The sequence below is a fragment of the Lissotriton vulgaris genome, chromosome 4_1 (genome assembly GCF_964263255.1).
Source record: "Lissotriton vulgaris chromosome 4_1, aLisVul1.2, whole genome shotgun sequence".
NCBI classification, from domain to species: domain Eukaryota; kingdom Metazoa; phylum Chordata; class Amphibia; order Caudata; family Salamandridae; genus Lissotriton; species Lissotriton vulgaris.
This window is the reverse complement of record NC_141691.1, coordinates 1902775789-1902796898: the sequence shown is the minus strand read 5'-3', so window position 1 is coordinate 1902796898 and position 21110 is coordinate 1902775789. Positions and strand designations below refer to the sequence as shown.

At 45.9% G+C, this 21110-nt stretch overlaps 1 protein-coding gene across 1 annotated transcript in view; it reads left to right on the top strand.

Annotated features, from left to right (window-relative positions):
- Nucleotides 1-21110, top strand: part of KCNQ3 (potassium voltage-gated channel subfamily Q member 3) — a 751198-nt gene that overhangs the window by 552452 nt on the left and 177636 nt on the right. Inside the window, exon 9 of the mRNA XM_086966229.1 lies at nt 13034-13060. Coding sequence (XP_086822355.1) covers nt 13034-13060 — 27 coding nt within the window. The remainder of the gene's footprint in view (nt 1-13033; nt 13061-21110) is intronic.

The following is a 21110-nucleotide window of genomic DNA, read 5'->3' as shown; positions in this document are numbered from 1 at the left end:
GGGATGCATCATCCCAAATGCAAAAATCGCAATTTAAGAAATCGCAAAATTGCGATTACTTAAATTGCTATTGCATTTAAGGAATCTCGAATTGAGATTCCTTAAATGCAATGCATTAAAGTAAAAAAATTAGCGATTGTGCTAATAGGGGGAGCAAATTACCATGAAGTTGAACTTCATGGTAATTTGCAAAAACTTTAAAAAATGCACTAAAGTGCATTTTTCAATGTTCCATTTTACACACAAACATGCCCTTAGGGCATCTGTGTTTGCAAGATGTACCCATATGCAGATTTAAGTGGTGCAACAGGGTGTCCTTTTGACACCCTGGCACCCTTGAAATTGCAATCTCAATTTGCGATTCTCTAATTGAGAATCGCAAATTGAGATTGTCTTCACATTCATTCCCAAGGGCCTCTAGCCCATAGGAATGAATGGGGAGGTATTCCTTAATTGCGAATCGCAATTAGCGAGTCACAATTAAGGAAGTTTAAGAAATCGCTATTTTTTTAGCGACTTCTTCATGTATAGCCTTTTGCTATTCCTTATTAACGAATCCTTATTTTTCGCTAATAAGGAATCGCAAAATGGATGCTGGATGAATCTATGGGTGAATCTGGCAAATCTGGGAGCATGAGGTTGTTATTTGTAATGCAGTTGTGAGGGCGATTTGCACACTTTTTAAAGTTACTTTACGTAGAGGCTGTACTTGGTGTGCCTCCAACATGCTTCAATATGGGTTGCAGGGACCCCTTGGCCAGGCACAGATATATGGTGTAATGAACTCCAAGTAGGGTAAGGTAAAAAAAAAGCAAACTGAGAAGTCTACACAGCCAGCCAGAAGAGGAGGGTGCCCCTCAGTCAGCTCATCCATGAGGCCACTTTGCTTCACCAAGGTGAAGGCACGAGTTATATCCGGTGACACTCATATTATGAAAGTAGAACTTTATTCAATTAATTACCTAGTTGCTAAAATTCCATTCATTCGTTTTTGAGGTGTTAGCATTACAAAAAGATTTCAGATTTGGCTTGTTAATGGTTAATAAAATTAATATATAGGAATAGGTAATCAGTGGATGGTCTGCTAACTTGGTTTCGTGGACCATCTGCAGACTAAATCTAAAACAATAAACAACCCTGATTGGATAAATGAGCTGTTTCTCCTGCCATGCATTTCAGGTCCACAGACCCAAAGCACTCTGACTGGCTGGTCTAAACTGAAAACTTTTTGTTATAGCCTCCATTACAATATGCAAAGCTTGGTCCCGGCTTCCTGAAACCTGAACAAACAGTTGAAGGAGCCGTAAAGGCACCTGCCCTATCTCTAACCAGTTGAAACCTTACATTTCAGGTCATTTCCAACGTGTTGGATTACCCCCAACTCCTGTTCCTAATATTGGGGTTCCTGAGTTTGAAGTCTCAGATATCTTCCAATTCCACATTATGCGCAGGAATTTGCTCTTCTTGGTCAGTTGGAAGAGTTACCCAATTAGTGATCAGTCTTGGGAACCAGCAACTGCGGTTCATGCCCCACGGCTCATTCGTGATTCTTTCTTCTGCTGCCACCTGGACAAACCTGATGCTTTGCGGGGAATAGTGTCAGGCATTACCGCAGAACATGGCACAGGACACGCTGAAGTGTTGCAGCGAGACACATCTGCAAAACACGTCTCCCGGCTTGGTTTGTGAGTGGCAGACAGCCGAGCCCACACTTATTTGGGAATGCTGCCTCCATTGGGAGGGCTCTCCAAGGTGCTGTCGGAGCCGGGGATACCGGAATTGGTACTCCTAGGAACAGTTGCCATGCTTCCTCACTGGCATGTACTACACAACCACGAGGAGGAGGGCTTCTTATATCTTCTCAATCCATCATGGCTACCATCCATTGTTTCTTTATGGAACTCTCCCAATTTAAGCTGAAAGGGAATACTCTCTCCTGACACCTGATTGCTTCCAGTTCAGTCTTCCTGTTTAAAGGCCCTTGAAGTATTGTACAGTGCATCGCAGGCTTCCGGTTGTTTTCCCTTCTTCGTTCTCAGCCTGCTCTTGTTCTATTGATGATTTCTAGTGCTTTTTCCTCCTATCGGTTTCTTTAAAGGGCACATTCCAGCTTCGTGTTCCCTTCATTGGCTGGAAAAGTGGCTTCCAAAGGTGATTGTTCCAGTTTCAGTAATTTTGTCACCCATTCCAGATGATCTGCCTTGCATCCAGCTCTTGATAGTTGGTGAGTCTCACTACATATGCCCTGCCCACAGTAATCACATGGCAAATGAACTGCATGTGTTTACTGCCTGTTCCCTCCTTTTAAACCACTGCTAAGCAGCATGGGTAAGGGGCTGGTTACACATGAACACTTGTGTACACAAATGAGGGATGCATGTAAGAGACTATAGTCCTGTGCCACCTAGTAACTGTGCACAGGTAGCTTGGTGCAGAGGAGAGTCTTCAGGATTAGATCCTGACCTGGACGACACCTTATAATGTTAGTGTACACTTCTATGGAAAGTCACTGTGGTTTACTGTCTTGTCTAAAGTGACACTTTATTAGACTTGTTGAACTTGGCCCTTTTTGCAGGGTCATCCCAGAATTATTTGCCTTCCTCTTCTATTGTTTCTGAGCTGCTGTTGGTGGTTTTATAACTCTGAGCACGTTATCACTGCTGATCAGTGCTAAGTGTGTGTGCTCTCTATGGTAAACTTGTTAAGATTGGTCTACACCTGTTTGCCATATTTAATTTATGTATTAGTCCCTTGTACAGTGGTATCTGATATACCCAGGGCTAGTAAATTAAATGCTACTGGTGGGCTTGCGGTGCTGCTTGTGCCACCCACCAAAGTAGCCTTTCAAGCCTGTCTCAGGCCTCTGCCACTGCAGGGCCTGCATGCGCATTTTACCGCCACTGTGGCGTGGCACATAAAGTTGCCACCTCAGTAACTCTCCCTTTACTAGGTATCAGTCACCCCTAAGGTAGGCCATAGCTAGGCCTATGGGCATGGTGTGGTGTAGGTAAAAGGTAGGATTTGTGTCCTAACTGTGTGGCATGTCCTGGTAGTGACAAACAGCCTATTTGGTTTTTCACTGCTGTGAGGCTACCCTCTCATAGGGATGAATTGGGGATTCTATGATATGTGCTTCAGTAGTAATTCCTGACATGAGAGGGGGAGCGTGACCAAGTTTGGTATGTTTGGAATAGTGGTGATAAATGCTGCTTATTGATGTTAGCAGATGTATTATTTCTATTTTAGAAATGCCACTTTTAGAAATAGGCATTTCTGTCTGCTGTGTATCGTTGTGCCTGCCTGATGTGTATCGACTGTCTGGTTCTGACTGAAAGAGAGAGAGGGGATGTGCATTTCCTCCAGCCAGTCCATGGGGGGGGGGGGGGGGTTGAGGTGTGTCCTGCCCTGCCGGGGTGAATCAGGGCTAGGCTGAATAGGCCTGGTATGCATTTGGAGTGGTGGGAGGAGTAGCAGCTCAATCTGAATAGGGCTGTGCCTGCCTTCCACAATGATGGTTCTGCCCTCCTGTGGTGTGTCTGGAGCCAAGGCTTGCCCTTTGAATGGGGAGTGTGGTTCACTGGCAATTATATTTTAAAGTGCCCCCGGAAATAGTTTGGACTGGGCTCAGAGCTCTGTGCCAGCAGAGAACAAAGAATTTGTGGACTATAAGAGAAGAGGCTTTGACCCCATGTTTTTGAGCTTCTTGAACTAGAGGAGCTGGCCTGGTGATAAATACACTGTGTGGACTGCTGTATGCCAGGAGGAACCACCTTAGGACTTTACTCCTCTGGACTGCTTACCTGCTGACTATTAGGCTAGAAGAAAGACTGCAGCACTGCCCTAAGAAAACATTGTGCTGGCCTGCTATCTGCACCTGGCTGTGGTGGACCTTGTCTTCGTAAACCATAGTGCATGGTGAGTGCTGTGGACTGCTCCTAGTTGTTTCCATATGTTAGATCTGGGGGTCTTTAGTTTGCAGAGGTAGGTACCAATGTCCAAATAGGGACCATTGCTTCTAGTCATGGTAAGGGGGATACAATCTTTGGATAACCCCTGCTCACCCCCTTGGCAGCTTTGCACGAGCAGACAGACTTATGAAAGGCAATGTGTAAAGTTTTTGTACCAATACTCACAGTAACACAGTGAAAACACCACAAACTGACTCCACAACAGTTTAGAAAAATAAAGGTATTTAATCTAAACTACACAAGACCAAAACGACAAAAATCCAACATACACAGTTCAAGAATATGGTTTCAAACGAGTTCTTAAAGTTGTGATAAAATAATCCACAGTTGCGTGAAAAGTTCACAGTTGTGTCACGTTTAGCCAACAGTACTTTTAAAAGTGACAAAGTTCCAAAACAGAAGCTGGTGTTGTGGAAAACAAGCGATGCGTCCCTCCTGAGACCTTGGGGAGGCGATGCGACAACCCCGCTGGACTTAGCGGGCGTGTTGTGACGAATAAGGTCTGTATGGGGAGGGAGGCGATACCTTGTATGGATTTCGGTGCGGAGGTTCCGTAGGAAAATGCTCACAAAGGCACGATGCGACGATCTTGAGAGACTGCGACGATCTCCAGGGCCATGATGCACGGCTCAGCGGTGATTTTTCACACGCAGTTCCTGGATGCGATGGCTTTGCGACGATTCTCGCAACGACGTGATGCGGTGATCTCACCCAGTGGCGACAGGCTCTGCGACGATGTTCGCAGCGACAGAAATCTTCCCGCAAACGAAGGATGTGACGTCTTCAGGCAGCGACTACAGGCGCTGCGACAATCTCGGTCTTCGTAGCGGCCTGAATTTTCTTGCTATGCCGGGATGCGATAAAACTTGCAGAAAGTTCCTTAAAAGCTTGGTTTCCAGCTTCCCAACACAGGTACAACTTCCAGAGGCACCGCAACTGGCCCAAGCACTCTAGGAAGGGCAGAACTCTCTCAGCAGAGTACAGGGAAGCTGGGGGTGAAGTCCTTTTGCTCCTGGGACTTCTTAACATGGAGCCAGCTCTTCTCAGGCCCTTGGAGATTCCTTCAAGCAGGGGGACACAGCACAAAGCAAAGTCCTTCACCTCTCCTTGACAGCAAAGCAACATCAGGTCAGTCCAGCAGAGCAACAGCAGGACAGTCTTCCTTCTTCAGTTTCAGCTTTCTCCTTGGCAGAAGTTCCTTCTTGATTCCAGGATGATCTAATTTTCTGTTGTCTTGGGTCCTGTACTTATACCCCTAAAAGTCTTTGTTCCCTTTGTGCAGGAGGGCTCTGAGCCCAGGCTAAACCAGTTCTGGGTGTTTCTTGAGCACTTTGTTTTCCTGGCCTCTCCTTTCCTTTCAGAGAGAGGGGCAGGGTCGTCAGCCGCCCAGCAGGAGGTGGAGCCAGCATTGTAGAAGGCAGGCACAGCCCTATTCAGGCCCAGCTGCTACCCCCTCCCACCACTTTAAATGCAGATGGGGCTATTCAGCCCAGGGATGGCCCACTCAGCCTCTGGGAGCCACCCAGCTCCTGTCACTCACAAACCAGACAGTCAATTCACAAACAGGCCAAGGCACACAGAAGGGTCAGACAAGAGAACAGCCACTTTCTAAAAGTGCTGTTCTCAAACACAGAATTTAAAAAACACCATTCTTAAAAGATGTGTTACTAAATTCTGAGTTCAGGGATACCATACTTCAATTTTCTATCTTGCTCCTATGGGAAGATATGCAGGTAAACATTATACAGAGCATTCCCCATTATAGCCTATGTGAAAGATAACATTTCAATAGTGAAAAACGAAACTGGCTGTAATTCACCACCAGAGCATATCACCCACACTAGTACATGCTCTACCTTTCACATACACTGCACCCTGATCAGGGGGGTACCTTGGGCCTTCCATACGGGTGCCCAATGTGTACAGAAAGGGAAGGGTTAGGCCTGGTCAGTGGGGACATTGGCCAGGTTGACATGGCAGTCCACAGACTGCACACAGGCACTGCGGTGGCAGGACTGAGACACTATTTTAGGGCTACTCATGTGGGTGGCACAATCGGTGCTGCAGGCCGACTAGTAGCATTTCAATCACCTGCCCTTGCACACTCAGTGCACTTCACTAGGGACTTCCATGTAACACAAACATGCCAATCATGGATAACCAATCATGATAACAATTTACACAAAGAGCATATGCAGTTTAGCACTGATCAGCACTGTTAAAGTGCCCAGAGTCCTATTGCCAACAACCACAAGTCAGGAAAAATAATGGAGGAAGAAGCAAAAAGTTTGGGGATAACCCTGCAAAATGGGCCATTTCCAACACCATACAGCTGGGGTAAGATCAAGAAACTGACTTTAAGCTTGGCTGTGCTGGGGCCGGTTGCTGTGGTGGCACCGATCGCAAAACTAGGAAGGCCGGGCCGCCACCGACAAACTTCAACGCGGGGTGGACCAGTGACACGGGCTGCGAGAAGCGTCATCCTCGCTGCCCTCCAGCTGAGTCTCTCAGCCCAGCCCAGCCCAGGTCCCCTCTCTTTCCTGAAGGGGGACCGCAACATGCAGCACCGCTGGGACCGGCTGGAGCCAGGATTCCGTAAGGCCCGTTATCGGCCACCAATCACCCCCCTCGTGAGGCCTCTGCTCCCAGAGGGAGCCACTATTCCATTGCCAGGCACCACCAAGGGGACGCCTGCTGATGGCGAGATAGCCCCACCCAGCAGGGCGCCGGGATATCAGTCAGGAACATCACAACTATGCTGAGGGAAAGAAAGGCCCCTGGCACCTCCAGCTTCATGCTGCCGGATGTGCCAATATCAGGAGTCAGCTGGTATTGGCCAGGAGATTAGATGAGTGCCCTTCTCCCCTCACTGTGGGAGCCCTTATGCCCGCACCGTGCCAACAGAGAGACCGTGCTGACTTACGCCATTTTGCCCTGACTGGGGACCGGGCGAATGCCTTCCCCTATGGTACTGGAAGCTTTGCTTGCCTACTCGGCAGTTTGATTTAGGCACAACGTTGTGTGCTGTGAAGGCACCATGAGGTAATTCTTGGGGATATGCCTCTAGCTTATGGCCTCACATTCTTGCCCTGACGTTCTTATGTGTATGGTGATACATTGCCAGGGTTCTTGCATGACATGTACAGTGTCATGATTGTATTGCTCTGATGTATATGTATATGGGGTATTCCTTTACCAGTGATGATATTGGAAGGATAGACCTAAGATGTGTGCACTGTAAGTGTTTCCTATGGTGCACTGCTAATTATGTTTGCATAACGTGCTGTGCTGAGTGGAATATTACCTGTAGTTACTGGTCACCCTAACTGTAATGTGTCTATGGCAGAGTGATTCATGGGCTATGTTTTGTCATGACCAGTGCCTAGTTGCACAGTTATATATGATTTTGTTCTAATGTGTTTTTAATGATAATACAAAGGCTATTTTTATATAACCTTTTGTGGAGTTTCTTTTGTGATGTGCCAAGTGTGTCGCTGTTGTGTGAGTGTATTGCACACATGCTTCACACATTACCTCTATGCGTGTGCTGCACAAACGCTTTACACATTGCCTCTAGGATAAACCTGACTGCTCTGTCAAGCTACCAAGGGGGTGAGCAGGGGTTATATTCAGTATGTAACTCCCTTGCCCAGACTAGAGTGCTGCTTTCTGTCTGACTTAGGCTTACGCCTTAGCCAACCAGAAATCCAATTTCTAACAACACTCATAAGGGAGAAAACTACCTTAGAATGCAATTTCACTTCCCTTTGGCCAGCAAAGTCCAGTGACATGTCAAAATGGGGTGGAACATAGGTGTCAGATTTAAATCTGCGAGTTCCAAAAATGTATATGTACACCTAGCGAGTTATCCAGTATTATCATATTTCTCTGACTCAGCTCAGGACTTTTGTCACACTGCTGGACCAAGTTAATAACATTTCTCCCCAGCAGATGGTAGCTAAGGCTGCCACACACAAAAACGAAGTACTTAACAGTGCTTCCCTCAGCACCTGAGGAGGAAAGAGTGGGGATAAGAAATCTGCATCTGCTAATTACCTATCACACTGTACCAGGGCTGGGGACAGCCCAGGCACACTGAACAAAGAGGAAGCCCAGACATTTAAAGCAAACATAAGAGGGGGCTCTTCTTTGATGTTTTAGTGGGAAAAGCCCTGGCAGTGATGTCAGCGAGGGTCAGATGCAAACACCAAAAGCAGAAGCAACAAAGGATTCCTATATGTGGTCATCTTGAACTGTCACAACCTGCTGTGCAGGAGGGTTGGAATAGGGCTGGAGTGTTGATATGAAGCCATAGGATTGGCCAGGGATGCCTGGCTTCTGTAACCTCCCACCCCCCCTTAAAAAGTGTTGCACAAGGGAGAAAAGGGTCTTTTTGTGCTATTTGTGCCTCTTGCTGTTGGACACTGAAACTGCAACAATCATGGATAAGTGGAAGAAGAAACCACCTGAGGACCAAAAGGACCAAGGACCCTTCCCCAGTTGACCCCAGGACCAGTGAGTGTCTCCATGGGCCAGTGAGGCTGGCTCGCTCAAACTGCCTGAGGGCCAGTTTGGGGAAAGATCTGGACTTCCGCCCAGAGACAAAGACCAGGAACAAAGTTCGCACAGGGAGCCAGTGGAACCAGCTCCCGGTCAATTACACTTCCTGCCAGGCCAGGAGGAAGTGTAATTGACCTAAAGGTGTATAAAGACGATGTATGAGTGCAGTGTCCTCTAGGGGCTGGATCTGTGGTTGCATTTTATGTGGCCTGAAAGTGACGCCCACTAAGGGCTGTTTTTATGATTGTATTTTTTATGGTCTGAAAGTATATAAAGATGCCACAAACAAGTTATGTTCATTTAAAAATATTTTACTGAAATAATAGTACTGATAGTGATTACTGATGAAGTTGATATGCTATATTGGCATTAATAATTGCATTTTCCCATGGATAATGTTGATCATTTAAGTTACACACAAAATGATGGTGTTTTAACACGTTGTTTGTTGTTCTAGTAATATGGTGAACCCTTGATAAAGCCAATAGGTCTGTTTTATTTAAAGTGATATCCTCTTATATTTTTATTTGCTATGTGGCATAGGTTTGGGTTATGGTTACTGTGATTTTTAGGGGTCATGACACTTTAATGGTCCAGTGTGATTTCACCGTCATCTAAGGTATTTTCAATTTGCTTTATGTATATATTTGTAAATTAATGCATACTATTAATAGTGTGTGTTTCTTTTCTAAACAAAAAGCATTGACTAGACAATCATTAATTGGATTAGTGTGTGCCAGCGAATGGTGATCACCAGCCTCCCCTGAGTAGGCCTTGGACTGCTCTGCTTCGCTCCCCTGACAGAGTCAAGCGCTACAATGGGATGCTTGGTTCCCAGTAAGGGGAAATTGTGGACCTATTACTTGAGCAGGTCTCACATCCTGCACAACTAATACCCCCGTTTCCTGCACTATCATTAATAAATACAAGCAGATTACAGGCGTTCTTTCTGATGATGGTTGAGCAATAGCTGAAAACAGTAGTGTTTTAAATGGCAGTGCTCATATTGAGCTATGGTTTAATTTACTTTAAAGCCAAACTATTCCCAAAAGGTCAGGTAAAAACAAATGGTTTGTGATTCTGGAATATGTAAATGAAGATAACCTAAATGGTGATGCGTAATCATACGTTATCTCATTCTGTAATAAATTACATCCTTTTTCTCCTGATGCAGAATTGAAAAATCTTAATCACATACATACGTCTGTCAATTGGTTTGCTTCATTACTAGTAGAAGGGTATTTTTCGTGTCATGCTGGGTTTTATATGCTTTATTGCACTAAGCGCTGAAAGGCTTCCGGGTAGTTACGCGCTATATAAGTGCAATTTTTCATTTCATTTATCAGTAGATTGGTGGAATTATTATCAAAAGGGCTTATTGGTCGATATATCTCTTGTTGAAAATTCACCAATGCCTGCCTCTCATAACAGAATTCTTCCCCATACATGTAGGCGATGAAAATATACCATTTAAGTTAGGGTAAATTGTCAGCACTACGGTGGGCAGTCTTTTCCAGGATGTTAATGCCACGCAAGAGTTGTTGGCATGTTCAGCCCCTTTCTAATGTTCTTTCAGTAGAGCGTGTGTCTTAGCGTCCATGAATCTGCTTGTGGAAACCCTTCCCAAAGGTACTGCATGGCTGCACTTCTGATATCATTTCAAAATGGAACTCAGTGGGGCTTCAAAATGAGGTGTGTCCTGTAAAGGAGTGATGTGTATGGCTGTGTGTGAACTCAGCTCACCACAGCAGGGGTAAGCAGTCCTCTTTCGGTCAATGACTCAACAAACACAGGTAGTGTTCTGTGATCTGATTTGTGCGTTCAGTATGGCTATTTGTCGATGTGTCTCTTGCCAAGGAAAGAAACTCATACATCAGTTTGAAGGGTTTGATTAAGGCCTGCAGAATCTCTAAGATGATCCCTGGATCTTAGGGCCATATGGATCATTCCAAATTGCGTTCGCAAATGCCTAAATTCACAGAATTTCGGCATTTTTGATTGCTTTTGGACTCAGTGGTATGTATGAAAGAAAAACTGCAAATTGCTATTCCTTAAATGCAATGAGGAAAACACAGAAAATGTGCTATTTGGCCTTAAGGAATCGCAAATTACCACCAACTTGAAGTTGGTGGTAATTTGCAATTTCTCTGAAAAATTCACTTTTTTGCATTTTTCAAAGTGCCATATGGCGCACATACATGCCCTTTGGGCATGTATGTGTGCCTCATGTGCACACATGCACATTTCAGGGGTGCAACAGGGTGTCCTTTTGACACCCTGACACCCTTAAAATTGCATTCTCAATTTGCGATTCTCTAATTGAGAATCGCAAATTGAAAATGTTTTCACATTCATTCCTATGGGCCTCTAGGCCCATATGAATGAATGGGGAGGTATTCCTTAATTGTGAATTGCAATTTGCAATTAAGAAATATGTAGGATCCGCAATATTATTTGCAAATCCTACATAAATAGCGTTTTGCGATTCTCAAATAGGGATTCGCAAAAAATCGCAATTTGTGAATCGCAAAATCAGAGTTTGATACATATGGCTCTCAGTCACATATTATAGAGGGGGGAGGCCATGCAAGTGTGCAATGTTAGACATCTTTCCGTGGCATAAAATTGATCATCTTGCTCGTTGTGTCCACAGCCACAAGGATACACGTGAGACGGTGATCAAAGGGGAGATTTGCTAAGTGGATCTTGACTGTGTCCCATGTCTGGGGGAGGTCTGCAGGGACTTCAAGGCCCCCTCTGTGGGACCGACCACAGTGATGCTTTGACGGCAGTTAGCACATACCATCAATGTCTTCAAGCCCGAAGAAAGTGTGGGCTACCAAAAGCAGTGATGTGGGAGCTGTTTTGTTCTGGTTTGGCCTTGCTGACCTGAGAGCAGCATGATGCAGGATAATGAAAGTTTTTTTTGGGGGAGTGGGGGGTTGCAGTTTTATATCGCGCAAATTCAATCTCAAGGTAATGGAGTGCGTAACATGAGCAGCAGTTACATTACACAAGGCTAAATTAAGTTTTTAGATGTAGGGAGATTAGGTGGTTTGCTCAGGATGTCGGGCTGCCGCCAAGACTCAAACCTGGTTCCCTATTTCCAAATTGGGCAGCACTGCCCATAAGGCAATGTCCTCTTCCCTTGCCTTTGCCTGCTGTTGTAGATTGACATTAAGGGCACATTCCTAACACATTCAAATGACAGCAACGTATACCCATTACACCTCCATGGTCTGGTAGCAGACACTTGGCACACCTGGATGCCATCACCCATGTGGCATTGGGTGGTCAGCATGGAGGCCAGGGGTGATAATACTTTAATGAAGCGGGACAACCGGGGGTGGTGTCATGTATCACAAGCTGTATATGAGGTATTTGTATTCATTTAGAAGTTGAACATCTCCTGTTGCTGAGCATTAACAGCATTAGCAGTTTCAGCTATAAAAAACTTAATGTAGCTGAGTAGTTTCAGCAACTTCAGAGAGAAATATGTTTCACTGTTTGGAATGCCCGCATGATAAACTCCACCGTTTGTTAAGGGTACATTTGGGGTTAGTTATTATAATAAGAGATATTAGCACCCTGTGCCAAATACTGATATTGGCTCAGCCAATCAGAATGCACAAAATCCTGGCTCCAGCTACGGTTGTTTACCTGTATATTCTATTCAGTAAAAAAAAGAGAAACAAAGTCGTGAATAGACCGTAAGAGTGGATATGTTTATGTGCCTGTCTGTGGGGAAATTAAGGGGGCAGCTGCTTTCAGTCTTACTGGCAATAATGCCTCAGCACTCCAGCGTGGCCCCCATCTGCTGTATAAATAATGGATGCTATCTTCATTGTTGTGGTGATCACGAAGGACCATCAGACGGGTCCTTAACGGGTTTCAAGGAATCGCATTAGTAATTCGTGTAACTGAGTTTCACTCAGAGAAGAAATTAAATGCAGCGGATTAGATTAAAATAGCGTGTTTTCTGATTAGAGTAGTTACTATGCCATTGTATTTTTACCTTCAACATATTGAATGTAACGTATTTCTGCATTAGTTGTGCTATTTTAAACAAATGAATATTAATTTAGTAAAACATAAGGTCATCTGCTTATTTGCATACATGTGAAGGTTAACAAATGAATATTGATGACCACTATGCATAATGGTACAGAACTGATCACCTAACTCGCTTTCATAATTAATTCCTCAAAGGCTTTCTAATGTATATTTCTAGGGTAATATCGTTTGGTGCTCTGCAGTAACACTGGTCTTATGAAATATAACATTGGAATGCTACACTGTTGCTTTTATCTAATTTAAGCTTTCAATAGGCGACGTCAGAGCTGTAACTCTGACGTCGAGCATGGCTTGCATGGTCAGGCGACATCTGCTGGAGAGAGAGCCTCAGCGCATGTAACACAGTGTCTGCCTGTCGCTGCCGTGCACAATTTAACGTGTCCTTTCCTTGTCTTGTTTTCTTCTTCTCTTTGCTTTTCTTTAACATAAAGAAAAGACCCGATGGATGGCGCTTCTAGGTATGTTATGACTATCAAAGAATCCTAGCATGCTGGGGTTTGCCGGAAGGCTTGGATGTAAGGGACAGCCTCATTGGCCAGCAGCTCTTACCATGCTGGGTGCATGCCTCTGCCTGGGCGCTCCTCATATACATCACATGACTGAAGGGGACTGACAGTGCGGGGTGGAAACGGGTGATTCCAGTATTGTCACTCCATTCACAGTGGTACATTCCAGCATGGACTTTGATATAAGAAAGACATTGCACTCCATGAGAGTTACTTTTTTTTGTTCATCATGTGTCTAATAACGTGAGCTGGGGGTCGTGGCATGAGCAACATGCGCTTGTGCAAAAAAAATTACTTGGCGCACATGTTTGCATCCGTGTTTGCACATGTGCAGTGTTTCTGTGATGTATGCGCATAATTATCAATCAGTGTGCGCTTGTACAAATATTGGTTTGCACACACAATTGCACGCCCGTTTGCTCATGTGCAGTTAGTGATTTGTGCACGCGTGTGCAATAATTGACCGGGTCAAATGTCGCCATTGGCTCTCGTGCATTCACGTTTCATTGATTTCAAAGCCTGATCATCTGCCCTCTGTTTTGATCAGCACAGATCTTCATAACGCATTTTTCATCAGATAGTGAACATTTTGTGAAGTTTTTAACTGATGGTATATTTTTTGCACTCATTGAAAGCAATGCATTTCAGTCTGTTGCCTTTATGGATATTACACTGCTCAGGGTCATTCTTATAGTGCAATAGTCTATTACATATGTATTTTACATATTAAAACATATACAGAATAGGAGCATTCGTAAATGTACCTCATTGAGAATACAATGCTGTAAAGTAGTGCACAACATGTTTTTGTTATACTATCAGTTAAGTACAACGTCATTAAATGCTTAGCAAGTAATGAACACGGTAATGCGCACATCTGCATTAATCACAACAAATTGCATGTGCTCAGAAATTAAAGAAATGCTGCTGAATCTGGGCAAATGGAATTGTGTGCGCGCAAATGCTTTTTCCACTGACCCACAGTGGTCGTGATAAGATATTTTAGAACACGGGGCCACCAGCACGGTATATACACTGCATGCCGCTTAGTAAGGGCTTTTAGTGGTTCAGCACAATGAAGGAAATGAAACGTGTTCATATGAGTTTTACTAGAGTTAAGAGAAGGAATAAAACGTGTTTGGGTGGACAGCTTGAAGAAATCTGTACATTCACCTATTGTATTCAACGAGGAAGCAGAAATATGTCTTTTTATGTGGCATTCTGCAGTTAAAAGGCATGTCTGCTAAAAACTTGCTTTGTTGACTTTTCTAGTGATGTCCTCGAACTGGTTTAGAAAAAGGTGTGTAGACGTGCGTACATCTGTATCAATATGGCACCCTAAAATGCTGTGAAAATGAGTATAGGTTTGCATAAAGCAATCTGAACAGTCATCCTTGCCAGTACAAATCAGATTGTTCCCCGTGCCTTGTAACCTACCGACTCTAAAGGTAGCCACTAGATGTCGCTGTGAGCTATCATAAAAGGAACCAATGGCCGAGTTACCTATCTTTATGAATCAAACCCAAACTCAGCCGTTCAGAAATAAAATCTTTTGCGGTCTCTTAAGCACTGGATATTTTTAAATCTAGTAAGTATGTTTTTAAAACATGTATAACAACGTTATCACTTGGGCCTAGATTTACAAAAACTTTTGTAATATCCGAAAATAATATGGTCTGCACATGGATATTGATTGAATTCTTTATTCGCCGACGGAGCGCCGGAGCACACAACCTTTTACTCAGAAGCGGTCGGCGCCAATGCACAAAATGGCCGCCTTCCGCTTCCGTCAACCTTACTTCCCGTTCCGCCCGGCGGAACACTAGTGCGCTAACGCACGAGCAATACCACATATCTCCCCCCTTTACTCACAGTAATTCAACAATGAAAGTTCTTACTTCCAGTCCATGTTAAAGTCTCTGAATCTCTCTGGTGTCTTCACTTCTCTTCCCACTCTGGTTCTCACCTTCGTCGTTCTCTCTCTGCACTCCTGATCCATGCTCTCCCTTCCTTGAGTTCCACTCTTGTCTGCCACGTCCTCATTCTTCTCTTCCTTCCATTCGCTCCTCTGTCCTTCTCTCTCTCCAGCGCCACAGTCATTCTCACTTACTTCCCGCTGTCCTTCTTCTACGTTCACATGTCGTCCTCTGCTACTTCCTTCTTCTCCATCTCCTTCGACATTCTCTAGGCCTTCTTCCACGTCGCATTCCTCTTTGATGATTCTGCTGCACTTGGCCATCCTGTCCTGTGACCATACCTTTCCGTCGCTCAGCAAGGCCGATTGGTCGTACGGTTCCAAGACTTGTAATGGCGGCGAGAACTTGCTCTCACCCTTCTTCTTGTGGACTGCTAGTTTGACTCTTACCCAGTCCCCTTTCTCCAGCTCAGCCTTCTTTACTTTGTGGTTCTTATTGAAGTGAGTCGTATAGATCTCCTGCGCTCTTTCCAGGTTCCTTTTCACTACTGCCGGAGACCATCTGCTCTGTATCACCAACTTCCTCCACGCTTGATTGTCCTTGGTGAACGCTTCTCTCCCCCTCAAAATCTTGAAAGGGCTGTACCCGGTGCTGCCCGGGGTGATCCTGTATGCCCAAACCATCTTTTCCAGTTCCTTCTCCCAATCCAAACCGTCGTTGATGGCCGCTTGGATGGTTCCCATGATGACACGGTTAAACCGCTCCACTTGGCCATTCCCTGCGGGATGGTAAATGGGTGGGTGCTTCACTTCTATCCCATTCCTTTCGGTGAAGGTAGTCCATCTTGTCGAAGTGAACTGAGGGCCGTTATCGCTAACGATGATCTTTGGAATGCCCTCTCTCAGGAATGTGGACTGTAGGAAGTTCACCACCGCCTCTGTGTCCATGTTTTCTCTTACTTCGATTTCTGGCCATTTGGAGAATTTGTCCACCAGCGCTACTACATATTTCGGTGTCCCTGCTTTGTTCAGGACAGGTCCTAAAATGTCCACTGATAGCATTTCCCACGGGCCCTCCGGTATGGGGAATTTCCCCAGGGGTGGTCTGATTAGGTTTTGAGATTTGTCTGCTTTGGCACAAGATTCGCACTGCCTCACGTGCCTTTCTATCTGCGCATCGACAGCCGGCCACCAGTAAGCTTGTCTGGCAAGGGCTTTGGTTTTGGTGATGCCTTGGTGTCCTTCATGTAGTAAGCCCATCAGATGTTCCAGTACTCCTTTGGGTGGTATCACCTTGTCTCCTCTCAACAGGAAGATGGAATCCTCGGCCAGCGATAGTTCCTCTCTGACCTCCCAGTACCTCCGGAGCTCTTCTCTTAGGTGTCTCTTTTCTGGCCACCCGTGGACTACATACCCCTTGATGGCTTCCAGGTCAACATCATCTTTGTATGCTTCTTCCCACTCTTGCATACTTATCGCATTCTCTGCCTCCTGGATCGTGGCGACCACATAGCCTGCCCATTCCTGTTCTTCTTGGTCACTCTCCGCCTCCATGGCTGCCGCCCTGCTGAGGAAGTCCGCCACTTTGTTTTGTGGTCCCGGGATGTGTTCCACTTCGTAAAGGAAATCTAACAGGCGCAGAGTCATCTTTGCAATCCTAGGTGTGGCATGCGCATGGCCACTTGATGTCAGCACTCGGACTAAGGGTTTGTGGTCCGTTTTTACTAAGAATCGCGCTCCCCATAGGTACTGGCGGAATCTCTCCATGGCCCACACCACTGCCAGCATCTCTTTCTCCACCACGCTGAACTTCTCTTCGTTGGGGGCTAGGGACCTGGATGCGAAGCTGACTGTGTGCAACTCTCCCTTCTCAGCACGTTGCATTAAGACTGCTCCCAGTCCTCGGTCACTTGCATCCGTCGTGAGGATTGTCTCTGCCTGAGGATCAAATCCTTTGAGCGGGATGGTGGCGCTCATCTCCTTCTTTAACGTCTCAAACTCCACTTGTTCTGCCTGACCCCACTGGAATTTGTTCCTCTCTTTGAGCAGCTGTCGTAGGTGGTGCGTCTTGGAAGCAAATTGTGGCACGAACTTGCTGTAGTATTCGGCCATCCCTAAGAATGACCGAACGTCCTCCTTTTTGCCCGGGGTGGGTGCGTCTTGAATGGCCTTCATGTTGGCGGTTTTGGGCCTGATTCCTTCTTCACTTATTTCGTGGCCTAAATAAGTGACTGATTTCACTCCCAATTTGCATTTCGACCATTCTGCTGTCAGTCCGTTGTCCTGTAGAATCTTGAATACTTTGTGGAGCTTCTCATTGTGGTCGTGCATGGACTTCCCCATGACTAGGATATCATCCTGAAAAAATTGAACGTCGACCACTCCTCTCAGCAATTTGTGCATCATCTTTTGAAAGACTGCGGCCGCCGAAGCTAGGCCAAATGGCATCCTTAAGAATTCATAACAGCCGAAAGGTGTGATGAAAGAGGTGAGGTGTGTACAGGAGGGGTGTAGCTTGACCTGATGGTACGCCGATGACAGGTCCACTGTCGAAAACCATTTGATGTTTTTGGTCTTCGACAACATCTCGTTTATGCGTGGCAGGGGGAACTTGTCGACAAGTATGTTTTTGTTCAATTCCCTCAGGTCCACACATAGCCTGACTTTGCCGTTGGGTTTTTGAGCTACCACCAAGGGGGAAAGCCACTCTGCACTTTCTATGGCTCTGATCACCCCTTCCTTCTCGAGTCTGTCCAACTCTTGTTGTACTGCCTCTCTGCTCCTGAACGGGATGTTCCTCACTTTGTGCACTACTGGAGTTGCTCCTTCTTTCAGCTTGATCAGGTGCTTGTATCTCGCTAGCTCCCCGATTTGGCCGTTGAATACTCTTGGGTACGCTCTCTTCCATGACTCCACGTCGTCTCTTTTCTCCATGTCCATGAGCAGGATTTTCTCGATTCCTCCCGGGTTCAACTGGATCCCCAAGGCACCCTGGTCTCTCCAGCTCAGCACTGAGGGGCCTCTCTCCGCTATGTACAGCTTGCACATGGCTTGGCGGTCCCTGAACTCGAATGACAAGGGACAGTACCCCAGCATGGGGATCCTTTGTCCGGTGTATGTGACCGGACGCAAGTCCATGGGACATAGTCTTTCTCCGTGTGTGGACGCAAATTTGTCTTCCCAAACTTTCTTTTGAATGATTGATATGGGAGCTCCACTGTCCGCTATCATTTCCAACGGTATCCCACCAATTAGCATGTCTAATCGGGGCTTGTCATTTCCTGAGTCGTCCATCTCCAACACTTGGACATCTATGTACAGGATTTCCTCTAGGTCATCGGTTTCCTCAGACTCGTTGGTGTCGTCTTGCTGCTCTCGGTCCACAAACTTCACTGTAGCCCCTTTCGGTTTCCGGCGGCATACTTTTTCGTAATGACCAAATATTCCGCAGTACGAGCACTTTGCTCGGAACGCCGGGCATCCCTTGTCATTCCCTAGATGGTTGATACTACCACATCTGTAGCAGCTCGGACGTCCTCCCTTATTCCCTCTCTGATCTGTGGGATTGGCGGACCTCTGTTTCCTACCATCCAGGTGTTTCTGCGGCTCCCTTTGCTTGTGGCGTTCTCCTCTATGTTGAGTCGATATTTGGCACACCGACTGCGTCCCTCCTGTTTCCTTCTTAGCTGCTTGGGCGCAGCGTTTCGATAATTCGGCCTTCTTTACCAAGGCCCAGATTTCTTTGAGTGGGGCATCTCCGTTCACCCATAGTTTTTCCTGGACATGGGTGCTCGACGTGTGCATGATGATCTGGTCTCGGATGAGTTCGTCGTGTAATGTGCCGAATTTGCATGAGATGGCGAGTTTCTGCAGAGCAACTACATACTCGTCTACGGTCTCACTGCTCTTTTGCTTCCTTTGGAAAAAATTGTAGCGGTCAATCGCGACACACACCACGGGCCGGAAGTGTGCATCTAGGTCAGCGATGGTGTGGCTGAAAACATCAGTGTCTGTGGCATCTCTTTCCACTTTCACGATGGTGTCGTAGATTCTGATCCCTTCCGGGCCCAGGTTATGTAGTAAGATTTTTTTCCTTCTTTTGCTTGAGTATGGAGCGCCTGCCTCCTCCTCTAATGCGTCGAGGTAGTTAAGGAAATACCTCTTCCAGTCCTCCCATTGCCTTTCCAGTTCCCCTGGATTAGTTAGGAACGGTACCAGTTGTGTGAGGGACGATGAGTGCACTGCCATTCTGCCTGTTCTGTTCCTGGCAGGTTGGACGGAAACCGTCTTCCCTTGGGGGCTGCCTGGAGCGTTATGCCTGGTCGGGTCCCCTTCTTCAGGGTCACTCTCGCTATCTTCTCTCAGCTGCGCGTGGAGGGGGGTAGGTGGCGTCTGTGCCCCAGCCCCCCCTACTGTATGTGCGTCAGTAGCCTCTTCTGGGCGGGCGGTGGATGACTCCCCTCTGCCCTCTCTCTGTTCCGCCAGTTTGCTTTGCTGGTTTTATTCTCCTTGGGGCGATGTTCCCACTGCCCCTTGGGTCTCCCCTCTTTGCGCGGGCTCTATCGCTATGCTCGCTCGCTTCGAGCTTCTGAGGTGCTTGGTGTCCTGAGCGCATGCAGGCCTACCTCTGCTGTCCGATCTTCTCGTGTGCGCCAGGCCGGGGTGCGCTTTGTGTTACCAGGTGTGGCCCTCTGCCACGCTCCGTCTTATTGAATTTCTTCTTTGGCGCCAAAACGCTCAGTTTCTTGGCTTTGATGCCTTCCTGCAACTTTCTCTGGGGTCCGCTTTACTTGTGGACCCTCGTCGCCATTGTAATATCCGAAAATAATATGGTCTGCACATGGATATTGATTGAATTCTTTATTCGCCGACGGAGCGCCGGAGCACACAACCTTTTACTCAGAAGCGGTCGGCGCCAATGCACAAAATGGCCGCCTTCCGCTTCCGTCAACCTTACTTCCCGTTCCGCCCGGCGGAACACTAGTGCGCTAACGCACGAGCAATACCACAACTTTGTGTCAGGTGTGCGTCGCTTTTTTGACGTAAACGTCGGGTGACCAGATTACATTTCTGCAGGAGTAGCATTTTTTGGCTTGCTAATAACTTTGCCACAGTTTGACTAATCGTCTTGAATCTTTAAAAAACAAGGTTTTGCAACTCAACTCCTTCTTTCCTGTAAAAGTTTGCAGTGATCAGTGAAGCTGGGCGGTGAAAAAATGGGGTCCCAAAACACGTTGTCATCATGCAATTTTCCATAGGAAAATTAGGCACTACTACAGCCAAAATGACTAAATGGAATGACACCAAATTTGACAGAAGACTGGATCTTATCCAGAACGTGTGCTTTTTGTGATTTGGTTTTAATCCATTCAATAATTTTTGAGAAATTAAGATTCAAACTTAAAGTTTATATATCATGCAGAACCGAAGGATCTATAGGGGTGGGTCAAGCTCATATATTGAGCCGCAAGCTATGTTTCAGAGGTTTCCCCCCAACTTATTGCATTTTGCATTCCAGACTCCTGCTTTTGATGATGTAATCTTTTGTGATTTTAAGACTCTGAGCCCTTTACCACTGCTAACCAGTGATAAAGTTCTTGTGCTCTCTCCTTTAAAAATTGTAACATTGGTTTACACCCAATTGGCATATTTGATTTACTTGTAAGTTCCTAGTAAAGTGGTATTATATATCCATGGCCTGTAAATTAAATGCTACTAGTGGGCCTGCAGTACTAATTGTGGTACCCACTTAGGTAGCCCTTTAAACATGTCTCATACTTGCAACTGCAGCCTGGGTGTTCAGTTTTACAATGCCATTGCAACCTGGCAAGCTAGACATCTTGCCAGTCCCAAACCTCACTTTTAAATAATCTAAGTCACCCTAGGGAAGGCCCTACAGAGCTCAGAGGGCAGGGTGCTCTGTATTCAAAATGTTGGGCATGTACTTTTTTACATGTGCTGATAGTGAACAACTCTTACATTTGTCTTTCTCTATTGAGAGGCCTACCTCTCCCATAGGATAACATGTTGTTACCTTTTTTTTTAAAAAACACACTTTATTGTCGACTGCAGCAGAAGCGGGGAAAT